Source organism: Leucoraja erinacea, chromosome 28, assembly GCF_028641065.1.
Source record: "Leucoraja erinacea ecotype New England chromosome 28, Leri_hhj_1, whole genome shotgun sequence".
Classification (NCBI taxonomy): domain Eukaryota; kingdom Metazoa; phylum Chordata; class Chondrichthyes; order Rajiformes; family Rajidae; genus Leucoraja; species Leucoraja erinaceus.
In genome coordinates, this window is record NC_073404.1 from 2170045 (window position 1) to 2192197 (window position 22153).

A 22153-nucleotide genomic window follows, 5' to 3' on the forward strand; every position below is an offset into this window, starting at 1 on the left:
ACCCCATTGTGAGCATTGGACTTTGTTTCTGGAACTGATGCACTACAATGCTGGGAACTATAGTCCGCACACTGTATCTTGCCCTTTCATCTATTTATTGTACGAGTTTGAATTGATTGTATCTACAGTACGTATGGTGTAACATGCAAAACAAAGCATTTGATCGTCACTCGGTACACATGACAATAACAGTCTGTCAATAATTCTATTATGACTAATTCTCGACTTATTAAGAACAACAGAAAAACACTGAGCCTAAATCTGTTTTGCCAATGATATGAATTGAACTTCAATTTAATTAATGCAGACCCGTCTGCACATTTCAGAATAATGAGTCTCTTTTGGGCAGAGAAATCAGAATTCATGGAGTGAATTTGTGAATTCATAGAGATTGCATTGTAGCCCAAAGATAGACACAAAGTGCTGGAGTAACACAGCGGGTCAGGCAGCATCTCTGAAGAAAAAGGATGGATGACATTTTGGGCTGGGGTTGCCCTTCTTGAAGGTTCCTTGAAGAAAGGTCCCGGCCTGAAACGTCAACCATTCTTTTTCTCCAGAGATGCTGCCTGACCCACTGATTTACTCCAGCACTTTGTGTCTATCTTCAGTATAAATCAGCATTTGCAGTTCATTTATATACACTACATGGCAGCCCATTTGCTGAGCAGGTTGTGTTAGAGCATGTGAGTGTTTGAAAACACTTCCTGCTGTGAGAGATGGGCTCTGTATCGTGTCTCCACACCTCTTTGGACTGCATCGGTCAGCTTTCTGCTTAATTCCGATCTTTTTGGTTCATGGATTGTATCCAGTTCGTCACTATCCAGGTGGTGTCCAAACAGTTGAAACTGTCCGTAAAGGAAGAAAATAATTTAGTTCCCAAGGAGTGGCAACACTTAAACACAATATTCACCACATTCTAGCTACACAGGTAGGATGAGACGATTATCTCAACTTGTACCTCACTTGAATTTTCTCAACATTCATCCTTGTTTCCTATTTCTGCAATATTGAACTACATAATGGCTTCTAAAGTAGTAAATTACATTTGCATGGGATGTCCTTCATCCCAGGTGCGAGCTGCAAGTGTCAGAGAGTGGTATAGCAGTTACTGCTGCAGTTTAACGCCTGTAGATATCCGGGTTTGATCATGACCTTGGCTGTTGACTGAGTAGTTTAAATGTTTTCTCTGTTACATCTGGGTTTCTACCATGTGACATCTACCACTGAGCCAAATTTGTATTCAGTAGCTAGCTCATGCTAGATCCCATGCTTCCATCTCCATCCATGTCTCAAATACATTGGTAGGTTAATTACACCATAGTGCAGGCAAGTTGCAAAAAGAATTGGAAGAATTGATAGGCATGTGAGGGAATACATCGGATGGATGCAGAGAAATTAGGAGAAGGGAAATGGGACTGGAATTTCTTCCCTGGGACCAGCATGGGCTGAATGGCTGTTGCCTTTGATTAGGTGAAAAAATGTGAATATCAGTCTTATCAATGCCCCTCATGAATCTATATTGTCCTATAAGGTTACCCCTCAATCTTTCATGCTCTTAAGGAAAAAGTCTTAATGTCTATTATCAGCCTTTCATTATAACTCCAGCTCTTCAGTGCTGGTGACATTCTGGTGAATCTTTTCTGCACCTTTTCCAGCTTAATGGCATCCTTCCTGTAGCTGGGTAACCAGAACTGTACACAATACAGTGTAGTCTCACCAACAACTTGAACATCTATCTATCTATAAAAGGATCTATCTATCTAACAGCTGCAACATGACATCTTCATTCCTTGGTAGATACAAAATGCTGGAGTAACTCAGTGGGACAGGCAGCATCTCTGGAGAGAAGGAATGGGTGACGTTTTGGGTTGAGGCCCTTCTTCAGAGTGATGTCAGGAGTGGGCGGTACAGTGGTAAAATATAGTCGGAGACAGTAAGACTGGTAGACTGGGAAGGGGATGGAGAGAGAGAGGGAAAGCAAGACTAGAAGTTAGTGTTCATACTCAAGCAAAATATGAGGTGCTGGGCCTTACTCTGACAATAGAGGAGGCCCAGGACAGAAAGTTCAGTGTGGGAATGGGAGGGAGAGTTAAAGTGTTGTTTAATTCCTTTACTCAGTGCGCTGACTGATGAAGGCAAGCATGCCACACACCACCTTCCCAACATTTTGATCTTTGTTGCCACTTTCAGAAAATTATGTACTATTGTTCATATCTCTTTGTTCTATAACATTCTCAGGGCCCTGCCAATTATTAATAAACATAATAATAATAATAAATTTTATTTATGGGCGCCTTTCAATAGTCTCAAGGACACCTTACAAAAATTTAGCAAGTAGAGGAAAAACATGTAAGCGGAATGAAATAAATAGTAGAGACCTGACTAGTACACAAATTAAAGACAGAATTCAATTCAAAACACAATATGAGGCAATTCAAGCACAGGTGAAAAGGGAGGGGGACGTGGGGCTAAGGATAGGCAGAGGTGAAGAGATGGGTCTTGAGGCGGGACTGGAAGATGGTGAGGGACACGGAATTGCGGATCAGTTGGGGGAGGGAGTTCCAGAGCCTGGGAGCTGCCCTGGAGAAGCACCTGGGATGAAGGACATCCCATGCAAATGTAATTTACTACTTTAGAAGCCATTATGTAGTTCAATATTGCAGAAATACGAAACAAGGATGAATGTTGAGAAAATTCAAGTGAGGTACAAGCTACCGACCCTTTAGGTCGTGCTTGCCGCATGGAGTCGCATGCTCGTGGGACAGGCCCTTAAGGGGTTGTTCACTGTTGTTGCATAATGCTGAATTCCATTTGCAACTCCTCAACAAGTTAAGCAATGATAAATGTCAGAAAGTATTCAAACACAGGCTGATGAGTGGCAAGGAACATTTGTGCTGGGCAAATTCCAGGTAAAGCGAGAATGTAACCATTTATCCTTATTGCTCAAGAATGTATTTATTGCCAACAAAAGAAATCCAATCCTAGATTTCTCCACCGATTAGCATCAGCCGCGGTGGTTCATCATTCTTGCATATTACCGCCTCTCAATGGTAGTTAAGGACAGAAAATAAATGGTACCCTTGTCAGCAATGTCCATCTCCCAATATATGAAATAAACACGGTGGCGCAGCAGTAGAGTTGCTGCCTTACAGTGCCGGAGAACCGGATTCGATCCTGACCACGGCCGCTGTCTGTATGGAGTTTGTATATATTCTCTCCGTGGGTGTTCCCCGGGAGCTCCGGTTTCCCCTCACATCCCAAAGACGTACAGGTGTGTCGGTCAATTGGCTCAGGTGAAGATTGTAAATTATTCCTAGTGTATGGGATAGTGCTAGTATGGGATCGGTGGTCGGCACGGACTTGATGGGTGGAAGGGCCTGTTTCCACGCTGTATCTAAACTAAACTAAATCCTCCCATTAATTAAAATTACACATATTCTACAACTTTCAATCACCTTCAAAATTCCTTCAACCTCTATAAATTCATGTATTCCCAATTAAAAATAATATATTCTAAATATTAGGGCCACATCAACAACCCTTCACATAACCTGTAATTTTCATTTCTGATCATAAATCTATCTTGTGTATCTGGCTCAGTAGTACGATAGAATGAACAACACACATCATTTGCTACCTGTGCATTTCTGACATCTTGTTGATATGTTTGAAGTTGTTCCTGTGTTGTCTTGTTCAACAAAGTTTGCTCTCCAAAACCATTTGCAACTACAGAAATAATGTAAATCATATTAGCTTTGTATAACATATGTAAAGAACATATCAAACTCTAGGCTTGAAACATCAAACTAGGCCACCTCACACATTTTAAGTCTTAAAAATATGGAATAGTATTTGTTGTTACTCTACCTATAAATTGATCACTAAATGTGTGTTAAGTTTAGCGCAAAAGACAGAGAGATATAGCATGGAAAGAGGCCCTTCATCCCACCGAGTCCATGCCAAACTAGTTCACACTAGTTCTGTGTTATCCTATTTTTTCATCCGTTCCTTACACACTCGGGGCAATTTACAGAAGCCAATTAACCTACGAACTTGCATATCTTTGAGATGTGGGAGGAAACCGGAGCACCCGGAGGAAACCCACACAGTCACAGGGAAACATGCAGACTCCGCAGCGACAGAAACCGAGATCAGGATCAAACGCTGGCCCTGTGAGACTGAAGTTGTGCCACTGTGTTGCCTGTAAATGGGCCCTGAATTGTCGTAGAAATAGGAAGTTATTAAATGAAATAATAAAATAGGAACAATCCTTAGAAACAGGCCCTTCGGCCCACCGAATCCGCGCCGACCAACGATCGGAGAACACTTTCACTATTCTACACACTAGGGACAATTTACAATTTTTTACCAAAGTCCAACAAACCTCTAAATCCTTCTAACTTACTCTACCCAAGGCCCTCCTTCGTATTTCCCTCTCTCTGGGATTTTTCCGTCTTAACTCCCTATTTTCCCCAGTTGCCTTCTGTGATGCAAATTAAAATATTAAGCACGGATTTTACGTTTACAATTCATGATTACATAATCAATAGCAACAAATCTGGTATGAGGGTATGGAGAGAAGGCAGGTACAATAGCAACTGATCTCTTAATCCATTTGAAAATTCATTTTTGAAGTACGGGTAGGTGAGTGTATACTTGGACATCATTCTGAGGTTGGAAATGTCAGCAACAATGTTTGGACTTTGGGCTGACAGTATTTTGCTGGCAAGGTTCGAAGGCTCGAACAAGTGAAGCTTGACAGTAATTGTAATTGGAGGCTGGAATCTATAATGGAGGTGAAAGTTGAAGGGATGGTGTGAAGTGGAGTGGGAACTTGGGGAATAGTTAATGTGAAGTGTTTGATTTACATGGAGTCTTTATAGTGAAGGAGCTGTGTAGCATTTTGAGGAATGATTGGAGGCGGAGAAGACGTCATTTGGGGGCGAGCAGTGGTTTTAATAACATTATGGTTAATAGTTCATAACAGTTCAGCTCGTGGCAGTGTTTCTGTGGGCTATTTATTTGCAATGTGGGCACCTTCGCCTGCTACCGCAGGAGATGCAACACCTGTCCCAATACCTACTCCCTCGATTCTGTCCAGGAACTCTAACAGTCCTTTCAGGCGAGGCAGAAGTTCACTTGAAACTCCTCCAACACTTTTACCTAGTCCGTCATGCCAAACACTTTAACTTGTCTCCCTAGTCCCACGCTGACCTTTCTATCCTGGGGCTCCTCCATTGTCAGAGTGAGGCCCAGCGCAAATTGGAGGAACAGCACCTCATTTTTCGCTTGGGTAGCTTACACCCCAGGGATATGAATATTGATTTATCTAACCCCTACATCCCCTCTCCGTCCCTCCCTCCCCCTAGTTGTTGCACTAGTTTCACTGTCATCCTGTTGCGTTTCACTGTGTGTATAACTCGTTATCACCTCCCCCACAGCTAACTATGTACCATTAAGGGCTCCACCTTTCCTTGATCACCGTTCCTTTTTGCATACCTTTCATTCATTTGTTCTATGTACCTTTTCATCATTTTCCTTTCCCCTGACTGTCAGTCTGAAGAAGGGTCTCGATCCGAAACGTCACCTATTCCTACAGAGACTCTGCCTGAGCCGATGAGTAAACCACCATTTGCAGTTCCCTCTTACAAATAATATACTCACTTGAATTAGTGGTGTGCATCAGATAATGTAGAATGTCCAGAGTGACATGGCCTCCTTTGCCTGTAGGTTGATGTTGATTCATAGTCAAGATGGGCGTTGTGATCTTTAAATCTGATTAAACAAAGATAGCAATAATATTTGGCGGCGAAGTTTGCCCATTAAAACTTCTTCTGATTAAAATGAGTGAACGCTTTTCTCCAGCCAGTTTTTGGACGGTCCCTCAGGAACGATTTATTGGCTAAGGAGAAGAGCAGCACCAAATTATCAGAAAAATGAGAATAAGTTAAATACATTTTGGTTAGTATAACATAAATTAAAAAAATCATCCAGCAAAATGCAGTTGCTGGAAATCTAAAATAAAAACAGAAACTTTTGGAAACATTTTACATATATGGAACATACTGCCAGAGGAAATGGTGGCATTGTGTACAATGACTTCATTTGAGAGGCATTGAGGCAGCAATTTACATAGGCAAGGCATAGAAAGGTATAATCTTAGTATTGACAAATTGGATTCATATAGATGTGCAAAATGGTCAATATTGACGTGGTGTGGCAAAGTGCATAGGACGGAACTGCAGATGCTGGTTTATACCAAAGAGAGACACAAAATGCTGGAGTGACTCAGTGGGTCAGGCAGCATCTTTGGAGAAAAGGCATAGGTGGTGTTTTGGGTCAGAACCTTTCTTCAGAGGGTCGGAAGAAGAGTTCCAACCTGAAAGTTCACCTATTCCTTTTCTCCAGAAATTCTGCCTGACCCGCTGAGTTACTCCAGTATTTTGTGCCTGTTTGTATGTTGTACAGCCCCATAACTCTATGATACCCAGTAGGTAAGGTGGAAGGAGAAGAAATTATTGTTTCACTCCAATCTTCACCAGATCAAGGGGTCCAAAACTGAAACGTTACCAAAACTAGAACATAGGTTTAGGATGGGGCAAGAGATTTAGAGGGGATCTGAGAAAACACAGGGACCTAAAAGTACAAAAACATGGTTGCCTGAAAGCAGTCTTGTAGTCTACAGCGGGGCGAGGAAGGCTTTTGTCATGCTGGCATTCATCAGTGAGATAATTAAATATAGAAGTTGGATCATTGCAGTGCATTAGTACAAGATGTTGGTGAGGCTACACTTGGAGGGTGTGATAAGTTTAGGTTATTCTCGATAGGAAAGTTGACATTAAGTTTGCAGAGAGCACACAGAGGGTAGTGGGTATATGAAACGAGCCAACAAGGGACGTACTACACAACATGTAGAAGGCATTTAGACAGGTATATCAAAAGGATCATGTTTAGAGGGATTACGGGCCAAACACGGACAGGTGGGATTAGTGTAGATAGGACACATTGGGTGGCATGGGCAAAGTTGGGCCGAAGGCCTGTTGCCGTGTTGCGCAAATCAATGGTTCTAAAAGATTTACAAAAATGTTGCCAGGAATCGTGGGACTGAGTTATAGGGAGTGGGTGTGTATAGGTTAGGATTTTATTTCTCGGAGTGTGGGAGGCAGAGGGGCAATCTTACAGAGTTGTATAATATCATTAGCGGAATAGATAGGGTGAATGCACATATTAATTTCCCCAGGATTGCGATTAACAACGAGAGGGATGAGGGCCAAGATTCAAGAGATTCAAGAGAGTTTATTGTCATGTGTCCCTGATAGGACATTGAAATTCTTGCTTTGCTTCAGCACAACTGAACATAGTAGGCATGACTACAGAACAGATCAGTGTGTCCATATACCATTATATAAATATATACACACATGAATAAATAAACTGATAAAGTGTAAATAACAGATTGCAAATAACACAGCCCTCAGGCTAAGTTTAATAGCCTGAGGGCTGTGGGGAAGTAGCTATTCCTGAACCTGGTCGTTGCAGTTTTCAGGCTCCTGTACCTTCTACCTGAAGGTAGTGGGGAGATGAGTGTGTGGCCAGGATGGTGTGGGTCCTGATGATACTGCCAGCATTTTTCAGGCAGCGACTGCGATAGATCCCCTCAATGGAAGGGAGGTCAGAGCCGATGATGGACTGGGCAGTGTTTACTACTTTTTGTAGTCTTTTCCTCTCCAGGGCACTCAAGTTGTCGAACCAAGCCACGATGCAACCGGTCAGCATGCTCTCCACCTGTAGGTATTAGAGAGAGTCCTCCTTGACAAACCAACTCTCCGTAATCTTCTCAGGAAGTAGAGGCGCTGATGTGCTTTCTTAATAATTGCATCAGTGTTCTCGGACCAGGAAAGGTCTTCAGAGATGTGCACGCCCAGGAATTTGAAGCTCTTGATCCTTTCAACCATCGACCCGTTGATATAAACGGGGCTGTGGGTCCCCATCCTACTCCTTCCAAAGTCCACAATCGGTTCCTTGGTTTTGCTGGTGTTGAGGGCTAGGTTATTCTGCTGGCACCATATGGATAATCGCTCGATCTCTCTTCGTGGCAAAATGGAATTAGCTTAGATTGTCCTGCTTGGCATGGACAAGTTGGCCAAAGGGCCTATTTCTATGCTGGATGACTATGACTGCAATTGTCCGAGGCCTACCTGCAAGTAGACGTTTCCACTTGCTTTTTGCCAAGTTTTTTTACTTTATGGTATTCAAATTGGACATCCCCCAATTCACTCCTTAATTTATAGACCATCTTTAACTACCTTGAAACTTACTGAGTCATGATGAGTATTTCCAAACTGCTTTCCAAATGGTGCTTTGATCGTTTTACCAGCTATGTTCCCTGAGATAATGCTCAGTCTTGCCCTTTTACCTGTAGCACTAAGATGGACAATACATTCCACCCCTTCTATGCCTTTCATATCAAAGCGATCCCAGTCAAGGTTGGCCAATTTGAACTCTGCACTACTATAACACTATAACTCTGACATCCACTCTGTTCTTTATCTTATCAGCATTTAATAATTCAGGTGAAAGGTTTATTTGTCATCTTGCAAGTAGTTCTGTTTTGTGTTTCTGGGAAAGAGTGCCACGTATATTACCTTCTGGAGGGACAGATTGTCCAGGCTTCCTGATTCCACTGCTACGCGTTGATTCTAATGATGCTGGTGGGGGTGGTATAAAGCTAAAAGAAGTGTAAGAATAAATCAGGACATCTAAATCTAAAGTTTATATGCATATATTTTTTTTTAATTTGGCTGATCATGATGCAGTGTATCGGCAGTTTGATTTCCTCCTCACATTTAACCTCCAAAGTACAAGACATCAAACTTACTTGGATTGAAGTCCATCTGCCATTTATCCACTCATTTCCGTAGCTGATCTGTATCCTGCTGTATACTTTGACAGCCTTTCTCACAGTTTGCGACACCACTTCCACTTTGCAAACAAATCCACTTTTACGTCCAGGTAATTTATATACATCTCAAACAGCAGATGTCCCTCTCTCTCTCTCTCAATAGCACAGATCCCTGCAGAACTCCACTGGTCACAGACCTCCAGCCTGTATATTGATGTTCCACCACTACCCACTGTCTTCTATCAATGAACCCGAATCCTTACGACCAAGTCATTATTAATCCAGTGCATCTTAATCTTCATGAATTGCCTACCATGTGGGACTTTATCAAATGCTTTACTAAAATCCATGTAGACAACATCTGTACCCTCATTGATCCCCTTCATCACCTCCTCAAAACCTCGATCAAGACACGACCAGCCATGCACAAATCTCTGCTGTCTGTCCCTAATTAACCCAATCTTTCAAACGGGAAGAATCCTCTCCAATAAGTTTCATTGCCACTGATGTGAGGCTCACGTGTGTATAATTCCCTGGATTCTCTCCGTTTCCATTCTTAAATAAAGGAACACCATTAACAACTCTCCAGTCATCGTTACTGTGCCAATTCTAATGGAGTTATGATCACTGTAATCAATTTTGTACCACTAAACTAAGTTTAGCTGGCCACCATGTATTTCATTCAGAGGGTGGTGGGTATATGGAACGACCTGCCAGGTTGTTGCGCCAGGAACTATAATAACATTCAAAAGACAGGGCACAAAGTGCAGAAGTATCTTAGTGGGTTAGGCAGCATCATTTCAGTTCGGGACCCTTCTTCAGACTAATTGTAGAAGGCGGGGTAAGAAAGCTGGAGAAGAGGAGAGGCAGGACAAAGCCTGGCTGGTAATAGGTTGATACAGGTGAGGAGAGTTTTTTTTGTCCCACAGGAGCTGTGGGACAAAGGCATTGAAGAATTGCAAATTGTGAAGCCAGAGGAAGGAATGTGGGTGGCGGGAAGAAATTGGTGGGACACGGAGGTGGGGGTGGTTAAAGGTGGGAGAAAGAGAAAGGGGATGTTGTTAGAGGTTACCTAAAATTGGAGAAATCAATATTCATACCATTGGGTTGTAAGCTACCCAAACAGAATATGAGGTGCTGTTCCTCCAGTTTGGATGTGACCTCACTCTAGCAATGGAGCATTAAGATCAGGAGGATGGGAACAATATATTCAGAGTGGACAGGATCAAAAGTATTTTTTCAAGAAATAAAGAGTAAGTAATGATGTTGATCCTCCTACCTCGTCAGAGAGTAAGCATCAGTGGAAAACTAAAGAGAAAGAAAAAAGTTTTGTATAAGCAAAACATTCAGATTATAAATTATAAATCATATATTGGCCCAAATCGTTCACGTTGACCAAGATGCCCCATCTACACTAGCCTCACTGCCTGCGTTTGGCCCATATCCCTCTAAATCTCTGCCATCCATGCACCTGTCCAAACGTCTTTTAAATGTGATATAGTACCTTCCACAACCACCTCTGGCACCTTGTTCCAAATGGAATTAGTATAGACAGGTATTTGATGGTTGGCATGGACATGGTGGGCCGCGGTGCTTGTTTCCGTGTTGCGTGACTATGAACCTCTGGAATTCTTTATGCCGGCGTCATGAGTGCTTTATCATTTTGTATATTCAAGGTTTCGATAGAATTTTGGAATGCAGTGTAATCAGTGGAATTATGACATTTGTGAATCATGTGAATAAGATCATTGGTCCATATGACCATCAGCCACCCATCTACAGTAATCTTATACTCATCCTATTTTCTTTTTGTAGCGGTAGAGTTGCTACCTTACAGCGCTTGCAGCACCCGAGACCTGGGTTAGATCCCGACAACGGGTGTTGCCTGTACGGCGTTTGTACATTTTCCCCATGACCACATGGGTTTTCTAAGAGATCTTTGGTTTCCTCCCATGCTCCAAAGACGTACAGGTTTGTATGTTAATTGGCTGGTATACATGTAAATTGTCTCTAGTGTGTATGTAGGATAATGTTAATGTGCGGGGATCGCTTGTCGGTGCAGACCCGGTGGGCCGAAGGGCCTATTTCCGTGCTGTATCTCTAAACTAAACTAAAAAACAAAACACTTCCACTATCACATGCTCCTGTCACTTACCTACAGCAGGGGCAATTACAATAGTCAGTTAGAGTCATGGAGTGATACAGTGTGGAAACAGGCACTTCGGCCCAACTCACCCACACCAGCAATAATGTCCCAGCTACACTAGACCCACTTGCCTGTGCTTGGTCCATATCCCTTCAAACCTGTCCTATCCATGTATCAGTCTAATTGTTTCTTAAACGTTGGGATAGTCCCAACCTCAACTACCTCCTCTGGCAGCTTGTTCCATGCACCCACCACCCTTTGTGTGAAAAAGTTACCTCAGATTCCTATTAAATCTTTTCCCCTTCACCTTGAACATATGTCCTCGGGTCCACAATTCCCCTACTCTAGGCAAAAGACTGTGCATCCACCCGATCTATTCCTCTCATGATTTTGTATACCTCTATAAGATCTCCCCTCATCCTCCTGCGCTCCATGGAATAGAGACCCAGCCTACTTAACCTCTCCATATAGCTCACACTCTCTAGACCTGGCAACATCCTCGTAAATCTTTTCTGAACCATTTCAAGCTTGACAATATATTTCCTATAACATGGTGCCCAGAACTGAACACAATATTCTAAATGCGGTCTCACCAATGTCATACAACTGCAACATGACCTCCCAACTTCTATACTCAATACTCTGACTGATGAAGGTCAAAGTGCCAAAAGCCTTTTTGGCACCTTATCTACCTGCAACTTGACGTTCAAGGAACCATGCACCTGTAGTCCTAGATCCCTCTGCTCTACAACACTACCCAGAGGCCTACCATTTACTGTGTAGGGCCTGCCCGTGTTCGACGCCCCAAAATGCAAGACCTCACACTTTTCTGTATTAAATTCCATCAACCATTTCTCCGCCCACCTGGCCAATCGATCCAGATCCGGCTGCAATCTTTCACAACTTTCTTCACTATCTGCAAAACCACTCTCTTTTGTATCATCAGCAAACTTGCTAATCTTGCCCTGTATGTTCTCATCCAAATCATTGATGTAGATGACAAACAATAACGGGCCCAGCACCGAACCCTGAGGCACACCACTAGTCACAGGCCTCCAGTCTCAGAAGCAACCTTCCACCATCATGGAGCCAATATGTTATCCATTCAGCTATCTCTCCTTGGATCCCATGAGATCTAACCTTCCAGAGCAGCCTACCATGCAGAACCTTGTCAAATGCCTTACTGAAGTCCATGTACACAACATCTACAGCTCTGCCCTCATCAACCTTTTTGGTCACATCTTCAAAAAAATTAATCAGATTTGTGAGACACGACCTCCCACATACAAAACCATGCGGACTATCCCTAATCAGCCCTTGCCCATCCAAATGCATCCAAAAGGATGCATCCTTTAAAAACCGAGATGAGAAGAACTTTTTTCACACAGAGAGTGGTGAATCCCTCTCTGCCACAGAGGGTAGTACTCTCTAGTAAGCTTACCAAGATGTGGCCCTTGTGGCTAAGGGGATCAGAGGGTATAGCTCACTGGCAGCTGATATATTGTTGGCAGTGCCTCGAAGGGCCGAATGGCCTATCCCTGCTATGCCCTACTCTGAAAAGTACAGTGGCGCAACATTATAGTTCCACCCTGCAGCCCTTCTTGAAAAGTCTTCCGCCACCCTCCAGTTTCCTGTATGTATTTAAGGATGACTCGTAAATTTCAACCAGGGCTCCCGCAATTTCCTCTCTAGTTTCCTGCAATTTCCTCAAATATATCTGATCAGGCCCTGGAGATTTATCTACCTTAAAAACTCGACAGTTCCTTCAGTACTTCTTCGACGATAACCCTGACTCTTTTGGGATTGTACTTAATGCAAGATCTATCTCCTGGCCCCTTTTTGCCCTTCTGATTTCCTTTTTTAGTTTACTCCTTAGTTCCCAAAACCCTTCCAGGGATGCATGATCCCAGCTGCCTATACCTGCCCCATGCATCCTTCTTGTTTTTGACTAACGTCTCAATTTCCCTCGTCAGCCATGATTCCCGACGTTTGCCTGCTTTGCCCTTCACTCTAATAGGGACGTGCACATCCTGAGCTTTCTTCAGTACACTTTTAAAAACATCCCACTTGGCCGATGTTCCTTTCCCCTCAAATAACCTGCTCCAGTCAACTTGAGTGAGACCTTCTCTCATACCCTCAAAGTTGGCCAAAGTTCAGCATTTTAACAGGTGGATCCTCTCCGTCCCTATTCATAACTATCTTAAACCTAATCGAACTGTGGTCATTGGTCCCAAAAGGCTCCTCCACACACACTTCATTAACTTGCTTTTCCCAATTTCCCAATATTAGATCCAGTGTTGCCCTCTCACGTGTGGGGGCCTCCAGATACTGGTTAAGAAAACTCTCCTGAACACCTTTGAGGAATTGCACCCCAAGTTCACTCTGTACATCAGAGGTAAAGAAGGCATATGGTACGTTTGCCTTCATTGGTTGAGTATAAGAATCAGGAAGTTATGTTCCAACTTCATAGGACTCTGGATAGACACAAAATGCCGGAGTAACACAGGGGTCAGGCAGCATCTCTGGAGAAAATGGATAGGTAATGTTTCTGGTCCCGTAGTGTCACCTTTCCATTTTCTCCAGAGATGCTGCCTGACCCGCTGAGTTGCTCCAGCATTTTGTATCTATCTTTGGTATTAACCAGCATCTGCAGTTCCTTTTTATTTTATTGGACTTTGATTATGTTGCATTTGAAGTACTGGTTGTGTTGTTCTGGTCACCCCGTTTCAGGGAGGATGTGGAAGCTACGGAGAAGGCGCAAAAGAGCTTTATCACAATGCTCCCTGGGTTAGAGGGTATGAACTATAAGGAGAAGTTGGACAAACGGAGACTGTTTTCTCTGGAGCGTCGGAGGCTAAGGAAGACCTGATAGAAATGTATAAAATGATGAGGCATAGATAGGGTTATAATCCAAACTTTTTACCAGGGTGGAAGTGTCAAAGATTAAAGGGCATAGATTTAAGGTGAGAGGGACAAAGTCTAAAGGAGGTGAATGGGGTAATCTTCTTTAACACTGAGATAGGTGGGTGCCTGGAACATGCCGCCAGGGCTGGTGGCGGATGCAGATACGACCGTAGCATTTAAGTGGCTTTTAGATACCCACATGGATATGGAGGGATGTGGATCATGTGCAGAATAGATAACTTTTAACGGCATCATATTCAGCATGGACATTGTGGGCTGAAGGGCCTGCTCATGCACTGCATTATTCTATGCTCTATGATAGGGCTAGTCCAAATGTTTGTCGATCCTATCAACATTTGGAAAGGCAAGGACTGATAGTGGAAAGTCAGCATAACTTTGTCCATGGGAAATCATGTCACATGAATTTGATTGAATTTTTTGAAAAGGTGACCAAGAAGATTCATGAGGACAATGTAGACGTTGTCTTTATTATATCAGCAAAGCCTTTAACAAGATTTCTACTCTTCCCTAGCTATCTTGCTTCTAATAAATCATCCTGTTCTCCTTAATCTTGCTTGCCAATGTCACTTTTAAGATACAATTAGACAAGGACTTGAATAGGCAAGGTATAGAAGGACCCAAATCAAAAATGAGCAAATGGGATTATATAAGATCCGCAAAAAGGTCTGATGAGCTGAAGTGCTGCTCTAAATAGAGAGCAATAATAGGGCAACAATAATAAGGCCCTTTAGTACAGTCCTGCATACTGCCATTTTGGTTCATATTTTTTGGTATAGTATATTCCAAGCCCCATCTGCATCAAAGGATCTACTATTTAGCTTTCCATTACCTGTCTTTGTTGCATCACGTGCCTCATTTCAACTTGTAACTGATTGACTTGTTCTTCTGCTTTTCTTTGCATCTCATATTGAAGGTGCCGTTCCTGTATGAAAATAAAGTAGATGAGAACTGTACTGTTCATCAATCATTCCTCAATTATTCATTGAACTAATAACACCAAGGATTATAGTTTGGATGATTTTCTTATGGTAACATGGATTGTTTGCTGGTGAATGTCTTCATGTTTATAATGTAGGGGTGTATATTGACTGGATTTGGTGGCTTTGAAATATTTACATGGCTTGCTTACAGGGATAGAGTGTAGCCCAGCTTATTAATGACGCAAAACCAGGTGAGAAGGTTGATTGTGAGGAGGATTAAAAAAGTCTGAAAATAAATAGGTTAGTGAATGGGCAAGTAGATGGTAGCCGAAGTATGAAATAAATCCACTTTGATGGAAAGACTGGAAAAGCAAAATATTTTAATATGATTAAGTAACTGCATGCATTCAGAAGGATATGGGTGTCCCTCTGCACAAATTACAGCAGCTTCATGTATTGGAATAGCATTTAGTTGGGAAGTCAAATTGTATATTAGCCTTTCATGCAGGAAATAATGCATTAGCCGTAAGGAAGTCTTGCTACAATTATATGGGCCTTTGGGACCATCATACCAGGATCTTATTGGTTTTGGTTTCTTTGTCTATGGAAAAAGACCTTGCCTTAGAGGCGTGATTCTAGGGATGAGAGACCAGTTCTTTGAGGATAAATTGAGCAGAATTAGGCCTATTTTTTAAGTCGCTTCGAAGAATAAGATTAAAACATAATATTTCAGGAGGGCTTGATAAATGCTGAGAGTTTAGAAACTGGGGCTTCATTATAGATTTGGACTTTCTTGCTCCTGTGAGCTGTGGATGCTCAATTATTGAGCACGTTTAAAAATTAAATTGATTTTGTTTTTCATTAGGAGAATTATGGGAAAATGGAAGGGTAGGAATGTGAAAATGACAGAGAAGAGTAGCCATGCAATCAAGGGTGCACTGATATTTCTTAAGTTCATATGCTTAGTAATTTTCATGTTCAAATCAAACGTGTTTATAAATATAGCAAATCCTTAGCATGATTATTATTTTTTAAATGGTGGTGCAGCGGTAGAGTTGCTGCCTAACAGCACCAGAGAGCCAGGTTTGATCCTGACTATGGGTGCTGTCTGTATCTATCCATTCCCCATATACTTATCTAAAATCCTCTTAAACGCCATTATCGTATCAGCTTCTACCACCACCCCTGGCAGCTCGTTCCCACTGAGAAGCGCGGAGGGGTATGGAGTTGTGCGCAGTATCGCGCGGCACTCCGAAATTTTGTATTGAATGAAATCTTCGTGCGCCAACGGCCTGTCGCGTAACTGATGGCCAAAGTGGGACAGGCCCAAGACCATGGCGCGACGCAACGTCTCACCTTCAACAGCAGCAGAAGCAGACAAACGATCGCCGAGCTGAGCCTGGGGCTCACGGCCGTTGCGGTCCGGTTCCGCCACCACTTCTCAGCGGGACCGGCAGCATCTCTGGAGAGAACGAATGGATGATGTTTCGGGTCAAGACCCTTCTTTCAGGCTGAAGAAGAGTCTCGACCCGAAACATCACCCATTCCTTCTCTCCAGATACGCTGCCAGTCCCGCTGAGTTACTCCAGCTTTTTGTGTCCATCTTCAAATGACATCACGCGCTCCAGACGCATAAAGTCATGCCTCAACACGACCATAAGGTCACATAATTAGCGTGCCAAGGACACGTAAGTGGGAGAGGGGCTTAATTGCATATAGGCGATTGATCTATATCCTGCTGTATCCTTTAACAACCTTCCTGAGTGTCCACAAATTCATCAATGTTGTAGTCATCTGCCATCTTACTATCCAACCCATCCACATAAATGTCCAAGTGATTTATAAGTCCTAGCAAAGATCCCTGCAAAACACCACTAATCACAGACCTCCAGCCAGAATAACAAACACCCTTCTACCACTACCCTCTGCTTTCTATGGGTATGCCAGGTGCGTGTAAAAAAAGAGATGCTGCAGGATAATGGTGATATATTACACAAAGCTCCACCTAAAACAATTTAATTTAGCTTAACTTGGAGATATAGCGCAGACCAGGCGAGTCTGTGCTGACCAGCATTCCCTGCACACTTAGCCTATTCTACACACTTGGGACAATTTACAATCAAACCAAGCCAATTAGCCTACAAACCTGTATGTCTTTGGATTGTGGGAGGAAACCCGAGATCCCCAAAGAAAAACCCACGCAGGTCAGGGGGAGAACGTACAAACTCGAGAGAAACTTTGTGTTGAAACAGCCTTTCATGATTGTTTTCTGCTAATCTATCAGTTTCAGCAGTTCCACTGCTGAAAGTCTCCTATTTAGAACTATCAATCTTTATTAAACCTGATGCTACTGACACAGCTGTGAGCACCAACAAGACAAGGCAGGGTTGAGGTTGAGGGGGAGGTGGCAGGTTCCGGGTGCAACTGAAAGAGTGGGGATTTGGGCCCCTCTTTAACATTTATCTAATGATCAAACGCATGAGAAACAAGCTTAAAGAGCTTAGAGCAAGGCTGCTGTTTCAACGGACGTTCAGGGGCAACCGACTAGAGGACAGACCATCCTAGACTGGGTATTGTGTAATGAGGAAGGATTAGTTAGCGATCTTGTTGTGCAAAGCCCCTTGGGCAACAGTGACCATAATATGGTGGAATTCTATATTAGGATGGAGAGTGACACCGTTAATTCGGAGACCAGGGTCCTGAACTTAAAGTAAAGAGACTATGAACGTATGAGATGGGAATTGGCTAAGATAGACCGGTAAATTGTATTTAAAGGGTTGACGGTGGAAATTCAATGGCAAAGATTGAAAGACCACATGGATGAACTCCAAAAATTGGTCATCCCTGTCTGGCGAAAAAATAAAATGTGCAAGGCGGCTCAACCGTAGCTGACGAGGGAAATCAAGTATAGTGTTAAATCCAAGGAAGTGGCATATAAATTGGCCAGAGGAAGCAACAAACCGGAGGACTGGGAGATATTTGGAACTCAGAGGACAAAGGGGTTAATTAAGAAGGGGAAAAATGAGCATGAAAAAGAGCTTGCGGGGAATATAAAAACTGACTCTAAAAGTTTATTTAGATATGTAAAAAGAAAAAAAAATATGAAGACAAATGTAGGTCCCTTACAATCAGAGGCAGGTGAATTTATAATGGATAACAAGGAAGTGGCAGAACAGCTAAACAAGTACTTTGGTGCTGTCTTCGCTAAGGAAGACACAAACAATCTCCCAGAAATACTAGGGGACCGAGGATCTAGTGGGAGGGAGGAACTGAAGGGAATTTACATTAGTCATGAAATGGTGTTAAGTAAACTGTTGGGACTGAAGGCAGATAAATCCCCAGGGGCTGATGGTCCGCATCCCAGAGTACTCAAGGAGGTGGCCCTAGAAATTGTGGATGCATTGGTGGTCATTTCCCAATGTTCTCTCAACTCTGGATCAATTCCTGTGGACTGGAGGGCAGCCAATGTAACTCTGCTTTTTAAGAGAGGGGGAGAGAAAACAGGGAATTATAGACCAGCTAGCCTTACATCAGTAGTGGGGAAGATGTTGGAGTCGATAATTAAAGATGTTATAGCAGCGCATTTGGAAAGCAGTGACAGGATCAGTCAAAGTCAGCATGGATTTATGAAGGGGAAATCGTGCTTGACTAATCTTCTGGAATTTTTTGAGGATATAACAAGTAGAATGAATAAATGGATGGGGTGTATCTGGACTTTCAAAAAGCATTTGACAAGGTCCCACACAGGGGATTAGTGTGCAAAATTAGAGCACATGGTCTTGGGGGTAGGGTATTGACCTGGATAGAGAACTAGTTGGCAGACAGGAAGCAAAGAGTAGGAATTAACGGGTCCTTTTCAGAATGGCAGGCAGTGACTAGTGGGGTGCCGCAAGGCTTGGTGCTGGGACCCGAAACGTCACCCATTCCTTCTCTCCAGAGATGCTGCCTGTCCCGCTGAGTTACTCCAGCATTTTGTGTCTACCCCCAGTTACTTCCTTCCATCCTGTCCATCTTCACGGTGCGTTGCATTGTGAAGGCAGGAAGTCTCATCAAGGATCCCCAGCACCCTGGCCATTCCTTTTTCTTCCTTCTACCTTCTGGGAGTTCATACAGGAGCTTGAAAATTCAAACATCCAAACTTTAAAACAACTTCTTCCCCATTGCTCTTGGCTCCTGAATCAATCACTTCAATCACCCCATTCCCAGATGGTCAGCCACATAATCTTACTTAACTTTCCCTCATTAGGTTATTCACGTACTTTCATTTTTTTCCACTTACTCAGATTGCATTACATCTTGCACATGCTGCTGTTTTGTACTTATTGTTCTATTTATTTTTGCATCTAGCATTGCTGTACATATTTTATTTACTGTGTGAGCTTCATGTGAACAAGGAATGACAATAAATTAAACTGATATGATCTATCTGCTACATTCCCTATTAATATTAGTTTGGTTTTCCGGTAACTTTTCTAATGGCATTAATATTAGAACATATATAGAACTGGAAGATCTAACACAAAGATTTACAAAGTGCATGTAATGAAAATCTTTGCCCATGATGAAATTTGAAGAAAACTCTCAAACTATGGACAGATATTGTGCGTTCCATCTTTGCGTACCTGGCGAAGTTTTTCTTCAAATGAAATCTTCTGTTCTTGATTAATTCTCTGACTCTCCTCCAGGAGACTTTGAAGCTCCTTTTCTTTTGTCCTGTAGCAACATTTGATTGGTTATTAGTTTCCATGCTTTTACTTCAAGGATTGCCAGATTTTTCAAAAGGTATATTTTTAGGAGGGTTGTTGGTAAATGTTTCACAAGCAATCTGTGGGACACTTCTTTCGGACGTGGGACAATTAGATAATGTGCTAATCTCAATGGGACTTTTGGATTAATAGTTATCTTCTTAAGTGTCCCCGCCTACATTCTTTCTTTATCCCACCCCCTCCTGATATCAGTCTGAAGAAGGGTTTCGACCCAAAACGTCGGCAATTCCTTCTCTCCGTAGATGCTGCCTCACCCACTGAGTTTCTCCAGCATTTTGTGTCTACCATCGATTTTACCAGCATCTGCAATTCTTTCTTAAACATTTAAACCAACCATTTCCCTTCAAGGATGCCCAGGCATGTTAATTGATTTTATGCCTGTTTATTAAAAGAGTTTTATGGACCTACTTTTCCTGACCACTGCACACATGAAAAATGTCTGCTTGAGTCATTCATCTAAGTTCAAGTCAATTGCCTAAAATGGGTATGGGGCTCTTATAGAAATAAGAGGCCTCCAATCTGCATAGTTTTCTCTGGGAGAATGGACCCTATTAAAACAAGGCACACAATCTTACCTTTGTTCTTCATCCTCTCTTAGCTTTGTCAGCTTTGCCTCCTTCAAGCACTGCATGTGCTGAGCATCTCGTTGCTCCCTATCGAAGGCAAACGGGGTTCAATGAAAGTACACTGGTTTTCTAACTTTTATTTCATTACATTTTGATTAAAAATTGCGATGGCTGGAGAGATTTCATACATTCATTATGCTTGGTTTATCTTACAGCAATAAATAATAATGGATATCTCTCCTTCTAGCTAAACTCTCTATTCCAGACAATTTCCTAATGAACCTCTCTGTGCCCTCTCCAAGGTCTCCATATCTTTTCTGTAATGGGACGACCAGAACTATGCATAATACTCCAAACGTGACCCAACAAAAGTTTTATAGTTGCAACACGGCTTTCTGATTTTATAATCAATACCCTGATCAATGATTTTTATTCTCAACGCCCCGATCAATGAATGCCTTATGCCACCTTTATGAACATCTGACACCTTTCTCCCATTACTTCATCTCTCCGTCTCCATCCCAGGAGATAAACAATCTGATATTTACTACAAACCCATGGACTCCAACACAAACCTACACTACACCTTGTCCTACCCTGTCTCCGGTAAGGATGCAGCCCCTTTCTCTCAGTTTCTCCATCTCTTCACATCTGTTCTTGAGGCGAGGCCTTTCACACCAGAATACTAGGCATCGAGATGCCCTCCATTTACAGGGAATGCCCCCCCCCCCCCCCATCACCCACTTCCTCCATTTTCACACCTACTCTCACTCCAACTCCCAGACAGACTAGACATAGAATTCCCCTAATCCTCACCGTTCATTTTATCAGTCCCTGCATCCAGCACATCATCATCTTCATTCCACCAGCTACAATAGGCTCCCACCACTAGCTACACCTCCTGCACCGCTGATCTGACGGTATGTACATATGTTGTATCATTACCTGGCTTGTTGCCTCTCTTTTGGTTGGGATCGATATGGCAAATGATTTCTGAAGAGATGAGTCCATGCAGGTAGAAATTTTTCTGAAAAGAAATTCAAAGCACGATTTATAAAAACCTGCTTGAATTACAGCTGGTATAAAATGCTGTTTATTTACCAACAAAATGGTAAATGCAGCATCGTACTATTCCTTGCAGTTCATAAAAATGTATAAATATAAAACAATTATGGCAGAGAAGGAGACCATTTGGGCTAATGTGTCCTTATTGATTAACAATGTAGTTGAATGTAATTTGTCATCTTAACTTATGTCCATAACTTGACAGGTTGTGGTCCTTTGTACTAGGCCAGGTGGTGAAGGTTTATGAATCCACTACCCCTTGAGGCAGGAAACTGCAGACCCCCAAATCTGGTTGAATAGATACTTTTTTCCAACTTCTCTCTAAATACTTTAAACAGCATTCCTTTATATGGTTATACAGAGCAAGTGTACTGTTCTTTGAATATTGTTCTTTTATTATATCAATCTGCTATCTTCATGACAACTATCCATAGAACATTGAAGAATACAGACAAATACAGGCCCTTCGGCCCATAATGTCTGTGTTGACCATGATGCCCATCAAAACTGAACCCATCTATGATTGGTTGATCCCTCTATTCCCTGCCTGTTGATGTGTCTGTAAATACTTCATAAACATTGCTAATGTACCTGCTTCTACCACCTCCCTTTGGCAGTGTGCTCTTGGCATCTACCACCATCTCTTTAAAAACTCTCCTGATATTTAACATTAAATGGTATTGATGTGCTATTAATGTTATTGACATATGATTTTTACACACACATCGATACGATATCGGTCGGTGGGGGCGCTGCAATGGTGGCAGCCCTGTCAGCAGCGCGTTATATTTTCAACTTTACTAAAAAGTATGTTTTTAATCATCTCCTGGACCGACTTTTGCCAGGTCGCCTGCCCCCGTTGT

At 42.4% G+C, this 22153-nt stretch overlaps 1 protein-coding gene across 5 annotated transcripts in view; it reads right to left on the reverse strand.

Moving 5' to 3' along the window:
* Nucleotides 1–263: 263 nt before the first annotated feature.
* Nucleotides 264–22153, reverse strand: part of LOC129710508 (uncharacterized) — an 84554-nt gene continuing 62664 nt past the window's right edge. For 2 of the 5 annotated variants that reach the window (XM_055657507.1, XM_055657506.1), the window contains 9 exons: nucleotides 21171–21252; nucleotides 20235–20312; nucleotides 19516–19606; nucleotides 14803–14895; nucleotides 10182–10210; nucleotides 8646–8728; nucleotides 5665–5775; nucleotides 3638–3726; nucleotides 264–845 (listed from right to left, as the gene is read on the reverse strand). In XM_055657507.1, coding sequence (XP_055513482.1) covers nucleotides 675–845; nucleotides 3638–3726; nucleotides 5665–5775; nucleotides 8646–8728; nucleotides 10182–10210; nucleotides 14803–14895; nucleotides 19516–19606; nucleotides 20235–20312; nucleotides 21171–21252 — 827 coding nt within the window. In that variant the 3' untranslated portion in view covers nucleotides 264–674. The remainder of the gene's footprint in view (nucleotides 846–3637; nucleotides 3727–5664; nucleotides 5776–8645; nucleotides 8729–10181; nucleotides 10211–14802; nucleotides 14896–19515; nucleotides 19607–20234; nucleotides 20313–21170; nucleotides 21253–22153) is intronic. The other 3 variants (XM_055657508.1, XR_008725687.1, XM_055657509.1) reach the window with 3 other exon arrangements.